The 12,883-nt window shown below is 39.6% G+C and overlaps 1 protein-coding gene across 5 annotated transcripts in view; it reads left to right on the forward strand.

Annotated features, from left to right (window-relative positions):
- LOC120525402 (synaptotagmin-like protein 2) overlaps positions 1–12,883 on the forward strand; it is a 541,287-nt gene that overhangs the window by 514,800 nt on the left and 13,604 nt on the right. For all 5 annotated transcript variants that reach the window (XM_039747656.1, XM_039747659.1, XM_039747657.1 and 2 more), the window contains one exon: positions 6,625–6,724. In XM_039747656.1, the coding sequence (XP_039603590.1) occupies positions 6,625–6,724 (100 nt within the window). The remainder of the gene's footprint in view (positions 1–6,624; positions 6,725–12,883) is intronic.

The following is a 12,883-nucleotide window of genomic DNA, read 5'->3' on the forward strand; positions in this document are numbered from 1 at the left end:
TTATATAGCACCTTTCCCATGTTCAATGCACTTACTTTGTTAGAGAAGGGGTACCTGCTGCTGACTCTGAAGTCCTGAGAAACTTACAGATGATATTTGGAGGGACATACTTAGAAGAAACGGCCTTCATGATCTGAATCGGAGTCATGAGTTTCAAGCGAATAGCGGCAGAATTTTCCATGTTAGTCAGACAAGCAACTTAAGAATTTCACTGTACTCTGTGCATGTTGCAATTAAGCTTAACTTGAAGTTTCAGTTGCTATTAGATTTCTGTGTTAGTAGTTGGTTTTCATACTGTAAAAGTGCCTGGTACCTTGAAGTATAGAAGTCATGTCTTCTGATCTGAGACAACAACAACAACAACATTTATTTATATAGCACATTTTCATACAAACAGTAGCTCAAAGTGCTTTACATATTAAAGAATAGAAAAATGAAAGACATAATTATAAAAAATAAATCAACATTAACATCGAGTAAGAGTAAGGTTCAATGGCCAGGGGGGACAGAAAAAACAAAAACTCCAGACGGCTGGAGAAAAATAAAATCTGTAGGGATTCCAGACCATGAGACCGCCCAGTCCCCTCTGGGCATTCTACCTAACATAAATGAAACAGTCCTCTTTGGATTTAGGGTTCTCACGGAAGGGCTTGATGATGATGATGGTCACGTAGACTTCTTCCTTTTAATCCGTCCATCATTGTTGGAGCATCATGAAGCTTTGAGTAGGTGGAGGTGGCGGTAGGCTTGACACAACCACCAAAGACAGTTGTTAAACTGTTAACTGATTCCCACTCTCAACTAAGCTGACAAAGAAATAATATTGGCTAAGAAACTGATGGACCCATCTTTTCCAGATGATGTTTGTGTCGCATGCAGAAGACTTTCTCCTGTAAATTAGAAAGCTGGGATATGTGTTCTGAATGGACCCAGGTCAGAAAATTATTAGAGGTGCCCACACAGGATGTTGTGTCTAAAACATATGGTTTGTTGTTTTGGGCAACCCTGGGACCCGCTGGAAGAAACCAATTTTGAGGGAAGCTGTCAATTTAAAAAAAGAAAAAAAAGGTTTTTCAGTGCAGTGACAGTAAGAGACCCTCAAGATTTAAAAAGGCAAATACAGTATCTCAAGCCATGATGCTGGCAACAAGGGCCATAGTGAAATACTGTGAAAAGGGGTGAGTTCAGAGAGTGAAAGACTGAAAAAAATATGTATGTATGTATATGTACAGTTAGGTCCATAAATATTTGGACAGAGACAACTTTTTTTCTAATTTTGGTCCTGTACATTACCACAATGAATTTTAAATGAAACAACTCAGATGCAGTTGAAGTGCAGATTTTTAGCTTTAATTCAGTGGGTTGAACAAAAAAAATGCATAAAAATGTGAGGCAACTAAAGCATTTGTTTAACACAATCCCTTTATTTCAGAGGCTCAAAAGTAATTGGACAAATTAAATAACTGGAAATAAAATGTTTATTTCTAATACTTGGTTGAAAACCCTTTGCTGGCAATGACAGCCTGAAGTCTTGAACTCATGGACATCATCAGATGTTGGGTTTCCTCCTTTTTTATGCTCTGCCAGGCCTTTACTGCAGCAACTTTCAGTTGCTGTCTGTTTGTGGGCTTTTCTGTTCGAAGTTTAGTCTTCAACAAGTGAAATGCATGCTCAATTGGGTCAAGATCAGGTGACTGACTTGGCCATTCAAGAATTTTCCACTTCTTTGCTTTAATAAACTCCTGGGTTGCTTTGGCTGTATGTTTTGGGTCATTGTCCATCTGTATCATAAAATGCCGCCCAATCAATTTGACTGCATTTAGCTGGATTTGAGCAGACAGCATGTCTCTGAACACCTCAGAATTCATTCAGCTGCTTCTGTCCTGTGTCACATCATCAATAAACACTAGTGTCCCAGTGCCACTGGCAGCCATGCACGCCCAAGCCATCACACTGCCTCCACCATGTTTTACAGATGATGTGGTATGCTTTGGATAATGAGCTGTTCCACTCCTTCTTCATACTTTTTTCTTGCCATCATTCTGGTAGAGGTTGATCTTGGTTTCATCTGTCCAAAGAATGTTTTTCCAGAACTGTGCTGGCTTTTTTAGATGTTCTTTAACAAAGTCCAATCTAGCCTTGCTGTTCTTGAGGCTTATGAGTGACTTGCACCTTGCAGTGCACCCTCTGTATTTACTTTCATGCTGTCTTCTCTTTATAGTAGACTTGGATATCGATACGCCTACCCCCTGAAAAGTGTTGTTCACTTGGTTGGCTGTTGTGAAGGGGTTTCTCTTCACCATGGAAATGATTCTGCAATCATCCACCACTGTTGTCTTCCGTGGACGTCCAGGTCTTTTTGCTTTGCTGAGTTTACCAGTGCTTGCTTTCTTTCTCAGGATGTACCAAACTGTAGATTTTGTCACTCTTAATATTGTAGCAATTTCTCGGATGGGTTTTTTCTGTTTTCGCAGCTTAAGGATGGCTTCTTTCACCTGTATGGAGAGCTCCTTTGACCGCATGTTGTCTGTTCACAGCAAAATCTTCCACATGTAAGCACCACACCTCAAATCAACTCCAGGCCTTTTATCTGCTTAATTGATAATTACATAATGATGGACTTGCCCATACCTGCCCATGAAATAGCCTTTGAGTCAACTGTCCAATTACTTTTGAGCCCCTGAAATGAAGGGATTGTGTTAAAAAATGCTTTAGTTGCCTCAAATGTTTATGCAATTTTTTTGTTCAACCCACTGAATTAAAGCTGAAAGTCTGCACTTCAACTGCATCTGAGTTGTTTCATTTAAAATTCATTGTGGTAATGTACAGAACCAAAATTAGAAAAACGTTGTCTCTGTCCAAATATTTATGGACCTAACTGTATATACAGAATATTGGAGAATAAGGAAGTACAGAAAACATTTGAAGTTCTCTCCATTTGTATGGCTCAAGTTACTGCAGTTAGTCAAATGCTCCATGTTGCCAATACTTCAGGGTAAACGAACTTCAATAAGAATTGCTAAAACCTGTAGATGCTAGAAGGGTCCCTTGCTTAACAAGCTACTTCAATAGTGCATGAGAGGTTGGGTAGTCCAGTGCCTTAGGATTTGCGTTCCAGGATGTTGGTCCCCATTCTTTAAAACAAAAACAAGTGGATTTATTCTAAATGTAAGAGGGACGCACTCATGAGAGAGTAAATGTTAGGGTGTTAGAAAATGCACCGTGTCAAGCAATTGAACCTACAGTCTGGGATAAGCAATGCACATTCTACACTTGTGAAACCACAGGCACAAATATTTTGGAGGCTGCAGGAGCTTGCTATTTCTCTGTGCTCATGTTCTGCTGACAAATTTGTGTAATATTTTAGAGGATTTATTGGGTGCTGCTGCTGTATCTTAGTGTTTGTATTTGTGTTGCATGTGCATGTTTAAAGTGAGGTTAAGACAGCTTAAAGGGGGTATAGAACTCCATTAAGTATGATCTCCATTTGTATACTTAATTTTTATAGACGTGGTATCAACGTACAGCCAATTCCTACAGGGAACATGTCAGAACGTTGCCACGAGCATTCAATGAGATAATTGGCACCTCCAAATATTAGGGCACAGCCTTGTTCCAGAAAAGGGTGACTTGCTTTCTATAGGTTAGGGGGATAGGATACGCCACTAGAAAATTTCATGTACGCACAATTCAAGGAAGAATTAATGGTTGAGTCGGTGTAGTGATCACAATTTTCCAAATGTTTTGCCAGCTATTTTGGTAAAGTTGGAGTTAAACTTTCCCGTAAAGCTTTCTCACTATGGGTCAGTCTACTGTATTGCCTCATCCCAATCGCCACACTGGTTATTTATCAAAATGAGATTCTGAGCATAAGCAGTTGGAATAATGTTACTACAATAGGTTACCAAGCTCTCTGGTCTGTGATGGTGTGAAGTATGACAGACCTAAAGGTACAAATGTTTCTGCTCTTGATCAGGAGAAGCCAGTTGAAGTAATTTAAGTGTCTAGTGTGGACACTCTTCTACCAAGTTAAGTGTAATATTGAGAATTTGTTGTTTACATTTAAAATAGTCTAGAATTACATTTAAGCTTATTCATGAATATTTTATGAAAATCTCTTTTCAAAGATATTGAGACAGCTACTGTTTAGTTGAATTCATTTTGTGTTAAGAAGTAAAGTTTAATTTAAAATAAGTGGACAAATTAATTTTCTTACAAAATGACACACACAGATAATTACCAAGGGTGCATTTTGGAAGGAGCTTATTATTGTATGAATTATTAACAGATGTTTGGCAAAAGCCTCTCGTGGGTGATAGATATTCAACCCCTCCAGCCCCTGCAGGTTTTTGTTTTCAACAAATGATGTGTTGATTGCATTGAAATTGTTAGATTAATTTTAAATAGCGTTCATGTCAATCATCAGAGCAAAAACCTTCAGGATTGCATCTTATCCTTTTCATTTTATGCAGCCAGTATCATCGAAAGGTCTATAGTATTGCTGGAAAGAAACAATAACACTAAAGGAGCAGGCGTATTATTACCATTAGGTACACCTAGTAGATCTCCAAGTATATACTGTGTATATATGAATGAAGAGAGATGCACAGAATCCATCTGTCTATCTATGTATCCATCTATTTATCTGTCTGTCTGTATTGCAAAAGAAGAAGAAAGAGACATGACAGGTGTAGAGGTTCCAGCTTAGGCACCCTGTTTAACTGTGGTGATGGTAATGCAGAGATTGCTAAAAATCTCCCTTTAAGAGTCTCATTGTTCTTCACCAGAGTACAATGGTCAAATTAATGTCACTCTACCTGAGTTGAAATATTTTTGTATCAAAGATTAGATTCTATATACAAATATGTACATGTGCTCATGAAAATATATTGTGGCACGCGGCTGGGGGTGGTGCACCTCCTCCAGACCACGATGGGGCGACCACCCTGGTTGCTTTGGGGACCACGGGTACAGAGCTTTGAAGCTCAGCCCTGTAGGGGGCTGTGGTCACCGCCAGGGGGCACCCCCATGCTTACGGAGCCCTGGACCTCAGCACTTCCGCCACACCCGGATGTGCTGGGGGGGGAGGTGATCGGGGAAACCCAGAGTGCTTCCGGGTATGCAGCTGGCACTTCTGCCACACTGGGGAGTGCCAGTGGAAGATTGCCGGGAAGCACCTGGAGCACATCCGGGTGATTATAAAAGGGGCTGCCTCCCTTCATTCAAGGCTAGAATTGGGTGAGGAGAAGGACAGAGCTTGTTGGAGAGGAGTGGAGGCTGCCTGAAGAGTGAGGCATTTGAGTGTGAGGCCTGGAGTTTGGGGGAGTCTTCGGGGGTTTTGTGTACACTTGTAAATAATAGTTGTAAATAAACATGTGGTGGTGCTTAAACATGTCTACCTGTCTGTGTCCGGGGCTCATTCCACAATATATATACAGTATATGTGTGTGTGTATATATATATATATATATATATATATATATATATATATATATATATATATATATATATATATATATATATATATATATATATATATATATATATGCATAATGCATAATCTCATGCATAATTATTTATTGAATGGTAAACAGTTCTGGAAAGACACGGTTGTCTAAAACAGGTTAGTGTGAGAATACAACAGTAAGTGAATGAAAAGATGGAACTCTGGAGAGAGCAAAATACAACACAATAGTGAACCCGCGGCATAACAAACGCCGCATAATTATTTATTGATGGTTGAACACTTCTGGAAAGACACAGGGACACCCCTCGCAAACTGTTTTACACACTGCATACAGCAAATCACATCTGCGACATGATTTTTCCTAGATGGTCCTGTCGCATCCACCCTCGCACTCGAAGCATACACACCGCCTGGTCATGTGTCCGCTCGCAAGAGAAACTCACGGAGAGCCACCCACCAGCTGCCTGTGTGTGTGCCTCTGTCTGTCTCTGGCGTGGCTTTCTCTTGCACTGCCTCTGTGTGAACCGGTGAGGCACAGAGAAGGTCAGCTGCTGACAGAGCGTCTCGATTGTTGCAGGGCCTGCATTGGTGAAGCAGATGAGATGGTAATGAAACAGAGGCACAGGGCTTATTGGTTTTTAAAGACTGATTCCTTCATTGTGCTTTAACCTCAGTTTTAAAGGATTGTTTTAAGGATCCCATGGGATACCCCTCGCAAACCGTTTCACACACTGTATATGGCGATTCACCTCCGCGAGAAACATGCCTCTATGAACAGTCAACATAGCTCGGAGGTACATGACATTAACCTGACCTGCACTGCATGTGGCCTCTACGACAGACGAACATAAATGACGCCATTTTTTCTGTGTCGTCGCATCCGAGTTGGTGGGCGTGGCCCTGCGAGTTGTCATGGTATCCAATGGTCTTGGAGTTGGTGGGCGTGGCTCCTTCCTGTGTGCGCCATAGGTGTCTCACTTGTCGGCTTAGTGAATCCACGCCCCTTCCGGCGTGCTTTTCATGGTTGTCTTGCCTTAGTGAATTATATATATAGATATTCAATATACAGTATATGTGTTCAATAATCCTTTGAGTATTCATAAATGTACAAGGACTAAGATTCTACAAAATGAAGCTTTTTTTTTTTTTTTTCCCAGGGCCTACTAGGCCTGCCACAGGGGAACTTCATGTTTGGCTGAAAGAAGCAAGAAAACTGCAAAGTCTTAAGCCCAGTGGCGTTGACTCGTTTGTAAAGTGGTAAGAATAAAACCCTTTTGTGCAGATTAAGCTCTGCAAAGATTAATATAATATTGATTTTAGGACTTGTATCCAAAGATTGTATGTACTTGTAAAATCTCCAGAGCTGTTACAGTCCCAAGGTAATTTGTAACTCAATTTCTCTTTCTTTAATGGCTCCTTATAGGGCTTCATAGTATGCTCATAAGAGAAAAGGCCGCACATGATACAAAGTGTCTATGATGTCTGGTATATGCAACAAATGAGTTACAGTCAAGGATAGCTGCTATGCATGGAGTCTTTGTCTCTTGATGTTCTTAGCTTTCTTTTTTTACTATACTTTTAATTTGATAACATATGATGGATCTCTTTAAGTACTTCTGTATTCGTCTTTCTCCAGAGGCATTTAAAATTACCACCAATATGAAAAATTAATCAAACACTTTAAGCATTCATCAGTCTGAAGCAAGGATTTAGTACTAGATGCACACAAAGGGCCCTCCTGTAACTCTTATGGTGTGTGTGTGTGCTTGTTGCATTGAGAAGATTTCTTTTATATGTTCACACAGACATCATATGACGGACAAACCGATATCTCAGTTGGTATTGACAGGACTCCCTTACCTGGCCAGGAGGCTTTGTTAACAGAAGCCCAGATAGGTCAACATGGGAGTTGTGGTCCAATGGACCTGCCCTGTTCATTTCAGTAGGGGCTGCCAGGTACAGTTCTTGGAGACTGATTTTACAAGGACCGTGGTGGTCCTGTCTGACTTGAAAGGGTTACAGGGGGCAGTAGATTAAGCACTGAACATCCTCTCAGGTCTGGAATTAAAAGAGAAGCCCTCCATTTGAGTCAGGTGGGGAGGAGAGAGTTGAGATAGAGAAAAAGAAGAGAAAATGTTGTGCTGTATTGTGAACAAAAGATGCTTGTATGAAGTTGTTTAAATTAAAAGTACTTTAGATGAACTGGAACTGTTGTGATCCAATTGTATTAGGATCTGGTGCTCAATGGCATCCTCTACAGTCCACAGGCATCATTTATTTTTTATCAAAATGATCTAAACTAATGAGAAGCAGTAAACATTAAACAAATTTGATTACTTTAATAGTACTGTATAGGCAATGTATAGAAATGAATATCTATGACCTGACTTTGTGAGTGAGCCCTGCTTAATGTGAAGTATACTTCTGTATGCTGAACTCTTAACACTCAGCTGTTCTTCCACTCCTTCACAGAGGGCAAACGTCTCCAGACTTCCCCTTTCAACATGCAAGTTGCAGGAGACCTTTGTCTTTTTTTTATCCTTCTGGACAGGCCATCTACAAAGTGCACAACTGCTTTCTGGTACCACCCATTACATACTTTTTCTACCATAATCCTGTAGGACCAGAGATTTAAGTAACCTCTGCCAGTGCTAAGCGTCTTATCTTCTTGACAGTGCATTATTGGGTATCTAAGAACATCACGTTGTCAGATTAATGTAGAGTAAGCCACCTTGAGGTGGTTGATTGATGTACTGACTCCTAAAGATTTTTTTTTTTTTTTTATGAGCCTCACTAGGCATTTCTCTTTGTACAACCATTTGGTTACAGGAGCAAATGAAGAGACTCTTCTTATCTCCATCTTTCCCGGTACTGACTTGAAGATAAACTCCAGTGGAGTTTATTTTATTTCCTTCATCCGTCCCAACCACTAAGCAGTTTCAATCTCCTTGTTTAAGAGAAGTTGTTTGAAATAGTCTAGGCACCTCCTCTCTCTTGCATTGTCTCGGGAAAGATGCACCAATATGAAGAATTTGGGACAGATGGATATTTTGGGGTCAGAAACACCTATTACTGTGGTCCATATGTGAATAACTGTTACTAGAAGATACATGTTAACAGATTATAGCTGTTGAACAAAATGCAAATACTTCTTTAATAGGGGAAATTTTATGAATGTTCCATCTCATCCACAGACAAATTGCCCCTTGCAGTATGAAACAATACCAGAGTGTTCCCTTGCTTCTCCATGTAAAACTTATGTGTTGTTACTTGATTATAATTTATTGGTATGTTCGCATCTTCTTGCAAAGTCACTGCCAAGCTACTTCAAGTTTCAAGTGGAGCTATTAGTGTTTAGACAGACCAATTGGAATAAAATCATTAGAAGACCCTAAAATAAGTATCTGTCTTCAATACTTCTAAACATTCAGTTGTGAACCGCATGCAAATTCTAATGCTGGCTTTCACGCTACTGTGTATCAAACTCTGGTGCTGAGTTATTCTAATGACCTGGTAAACAGCATTCAAGCTTTGTGGCACATACTCCAAGAACCGTTTTCATAAGCTTTTCCAAAAGAAAACCTTCAATCTTAGCATTGAAAGACGAAAACCAGTCTATGCTATGGTGCTTTCAAAAAAATCTTTCTATTGCTTAATTTGCGAAAGTTTTCAGTCTTGGTGCTTCAGATGTTTTTATTATTCAGTGCATAGTATTAAAGTAGATAATTATATTTATGTTGTCTTATATACTGTATAAACATCTACGCGTGGAAGTGTGTGTGTGTCTGTCTGTCCAGCCCAGAAGTGTGAGGCTACTGCATTAAGCTCAAAGAGCCAGCAAGGCGGCCCCAAGATCACGAGTTGGAAGAAGAAAGAAGTACAAGGCTACAGCACGAAGCTGAAAGAAAGTGACTCCGTCACCAAAGTGAGACCACCTAGGAAAGACAAATGAGAGAGAAATTTGCTTAACCGCTAATAGACAAAGGGGGCTAGCACGTCCACAAAACAAAAACACAAGACTCTGCGTTTCAATTTTTTTCTGACAATTTCAATAGTTTCTAGGAGCCCAGGTTTCTTACAGCATGGGCTTACACAGCTAGTATAAAATAACGATAAACAGATTTGCAAGGTGTGGATGTGTGAAGGTATACCGCTCCAGAACACTGGGTGGAGTCTCCACTCGGTTACTGTCAGTATGGAGCCTGCAGGCTGTATCTGTGTGTGGGAAGGGTTTTGCCAGGATACTTCTGTTAATGTATCGTTTGTGAGTGTGTTTTCATGTAATTTAATAGAATAGTTCTTGCCATGTATCCAGTCTTATGAAGAAAGCCTACATCTCCTCAGAATTAGCTGTAATTGGTGACTGGATGGATGTTAGGCCTGCATTCTTAAATTGTAGCTTTTTAATTGTCCCTTTAAGCACATTTTGGTTGTGAGTGATTAGTTGTACTATGATGACTTTTTTATATAACGGTTTTAATCTCCTCTACTCCATGCATTCTTTCCTGATTATTATAGAATAATACATTTAGAAAGTCTGATTTAAAAGAGAAAAGTGATTTCCAAATCTTTTTTTATTCATTACTTGGGTCTTTTGAGATTTTTGTAGCAACAAATGCTTTTTTTTCTTCTTTTTGTAACTCTTAGCATTTTATAACATCTATGCAAGCATATCATAAGGATAAAGCAGGTGGATTTTAAAATCTATTTGTGACATTTAAATTTACCTCTGGTCTCTTCAGACAAGAACAGGTCGGTAGAATGGCCTTGCTTTTATGCATGTTAAATGCTTTGTTCCTGACTCGTAAATGTGTGGAGCCATTTAATTTTATGCGTACTAATTGAGAAATTGCCATACATGATAGCTAACCAAATTGGAGTGTGCTTAAAATGAACAGGTATAAAATGCATAAAAGTAAATACTTGTTTGCTTCACTGCAATTGTTTCTTGATTGAAAATTAACTTGCAAAATAATACAGCATTGACCACTTTGCATTGCACAGGGTGAGATATTGGGCACAGCAGTTTCTGTCTGCTTGCCTTGTTAAATTAAACTCTGATACCAGTGCGAGATCAATAAAATAGAATTCCTGGGTTCTCAGGGACTAAAAATGCTACTAAACTAAAACAAATAAATTTTGTTTGGTAGAATAAAACCATTTGTAAAGTGAATGTTTAAGGTTTTGTCATGGTAAAACAATGATATAGTTGTTTCCCGTCCAAAGCTGGAAAAATGAACACCATATTCACACAAAAACACACATCTGTATTTATTTCATGCCATTGTTGAAATCACATTTCAGAGGCTTTCAGTTTAAAAAATTATACTTTCAGTTAGAAAGAAGTGTAGTTTTCAAAGCTGAATCAGTAAGCAACAGCAGTGTGATATATTGTCTAAAAGGAAGTTCCAGTTTTATTTATTTATGTTGTTGAAGTATGTTTTGGAAGTAGGTGGCACAGTAGGTAGTGCTGTTGCTTCATGTTGGAGCTCCAAAGTCCAGGGTTCACATCCTAGTCTGGTCACTATAATTGTGTGTGGGTTTTCAAATTTCTGCACCTTCAGCTTCTTTCATAGAAAGATTCAGGGTGAGAGTGTCTGATGTCAACAGACCTGAAACGCCTGCTTATGATATGTCCAAGTGCACATTATAAATGTTTTATGTGGCTAGGCTAGTGACATTCTACAGTAGAATAGACTGGATGAAGAGTGGTGGTGACAGCTGGTGAGACTGCAGAAAGCCCATAATCATGGCAGCTTGGATTAGAAAGGCTATCAAGCCAACTAGCATCTTCTGAGAACCACCACCCAAAAAAGCTACAGAAAATCCCAGAGAAATAAATCCCCAATGGAGTTTGGGAAGAATGGAGTATGAGCACACAAGCTGGATGGACCAACAGACAACAACCCAGGCAACTGGACTATCAACAGCAACCAATGAATATGTTTGCGGCAAGGACCTCTATAGGAAAAATGGTAGGGCAGAGGAGATTAGTCAGCTAAAGAAAGAGCTCTATACGCTGCAGAAGCAGTTCAAAGAGTCAGGCATGAAAGAGAGAGTGCATTTGCAGAATTTCACCGCATCCTTAGCAATAGGCTGTTGACACTCTACAGAGGGGAATAGTGGTGATGGCCGGTGAAAGAGTAGGACTAGGAAACAATCTGCCTTCATCACAGACTTATTTGGTTTCATAAAGCTGCTAATAGGGCAGAAATGCAGTTGCTACCTCACTTGCTTCAGAGTGGAGATAGACCACCACCTCTGAATCAACTACTGTACTGGAGATAGGGAGGATGGCTTAAAGAACCACCTTTTAATATCAAGACTGCAGGAGGTGAAGGAAGTTGTTATGGCGGCAAGATACAGTTCAGTCTCCAGACTTGGTGGCATACCATACTTAGTATACATGACTTGTCCCAGGCTCCTACACAGACTGTGGGAGATCCTGAGGGTCATCTGGAAGAGGGGAGAAGTAGTCAAAGAGTGGAAGTTTGTCGGTGTTTGGTTTTTCATGGAAGAGGATTCACATAGCATTGACCAGTTTAGAAATATTTTGCTGCTCAGTGACAAGGGGAAATATTTTTGGTGATTGTTGCCCATTAGCTAACAGAAAACCTCTTAAAGAATGAGTATATTGATACCTCAGTGCAGAAGGGTGCAATCATGAAGGTCCCAGGGTGCCTAGAACAATACAGGAGTGGTTACGCAGCTGATCCAAAAGACACAAGTAAGGAAATGAGATCTGGTGATGCTGTGGTTGGACCTCAGAAATGCAAATGTGCCCATACATCACAAGCGGGAGGAAATATTTCATGTGAATTGTGTGAATAGTCACTAACAGAAGTTCAATTCTTGGATATATTGACCCTCTGGACTTACTTACATGTTATTTAGGGGTATTTACATGACCTGTTTATATTTTGAAAAAAGTTTAACGTTTATTAATTTGAGCAGAGATGTTTCCAACATTTTAATGTTAAATATTTCAATATTTTGTGATATGTAGGTTGGATGAAGTAATTGATAAACATTTTTGATGAGTGACCTGGCTGTTCCCTAATTTGTATTTGTGTAAATGTGCGACTGGTTTGATATAATGTTGATAGATTTTGTGATTAACTGATATAGACAGTGCAGCGGTCTATGCTTCTGACCTTTTTTGATTATTAATTGACTGGTAACTCAGCAGCCAGTCACTAAACTGTTAAATTCTACTCAACTTTTTCTTTTCTTTTTTTAACAGCGTGTGGGTTTTACACATTGTTCCTATTTCTGTATGGAATTTTCTTTGGTATCCTTAATGTTCTTCCCATATTCTAAGGATGCGAGTGTTAGGTGAATGGACTAAGAGCATGAGGGGATCCTTGGACGTGCTGGCACTCCATCCTGTGTTGGTTCCGGAAGAGCCATTTGGCA

The sequence above is a fragment of the Polypterus senegalus genome, chromosome 3, assembly GCF_016835505.1.
Source record: "Polypterus senegalus isolate Bchr_013 chromosome 3, ASM1683550v1, whole genome shotgun sequence".
NCBI classification, from domain to species: domain Eukaryota; kingdom Metazoa; phylum Chordata; class Cladistia; order Polypteriformes; family Polypteridae; genus Polypterus; species Polypterus senegalus.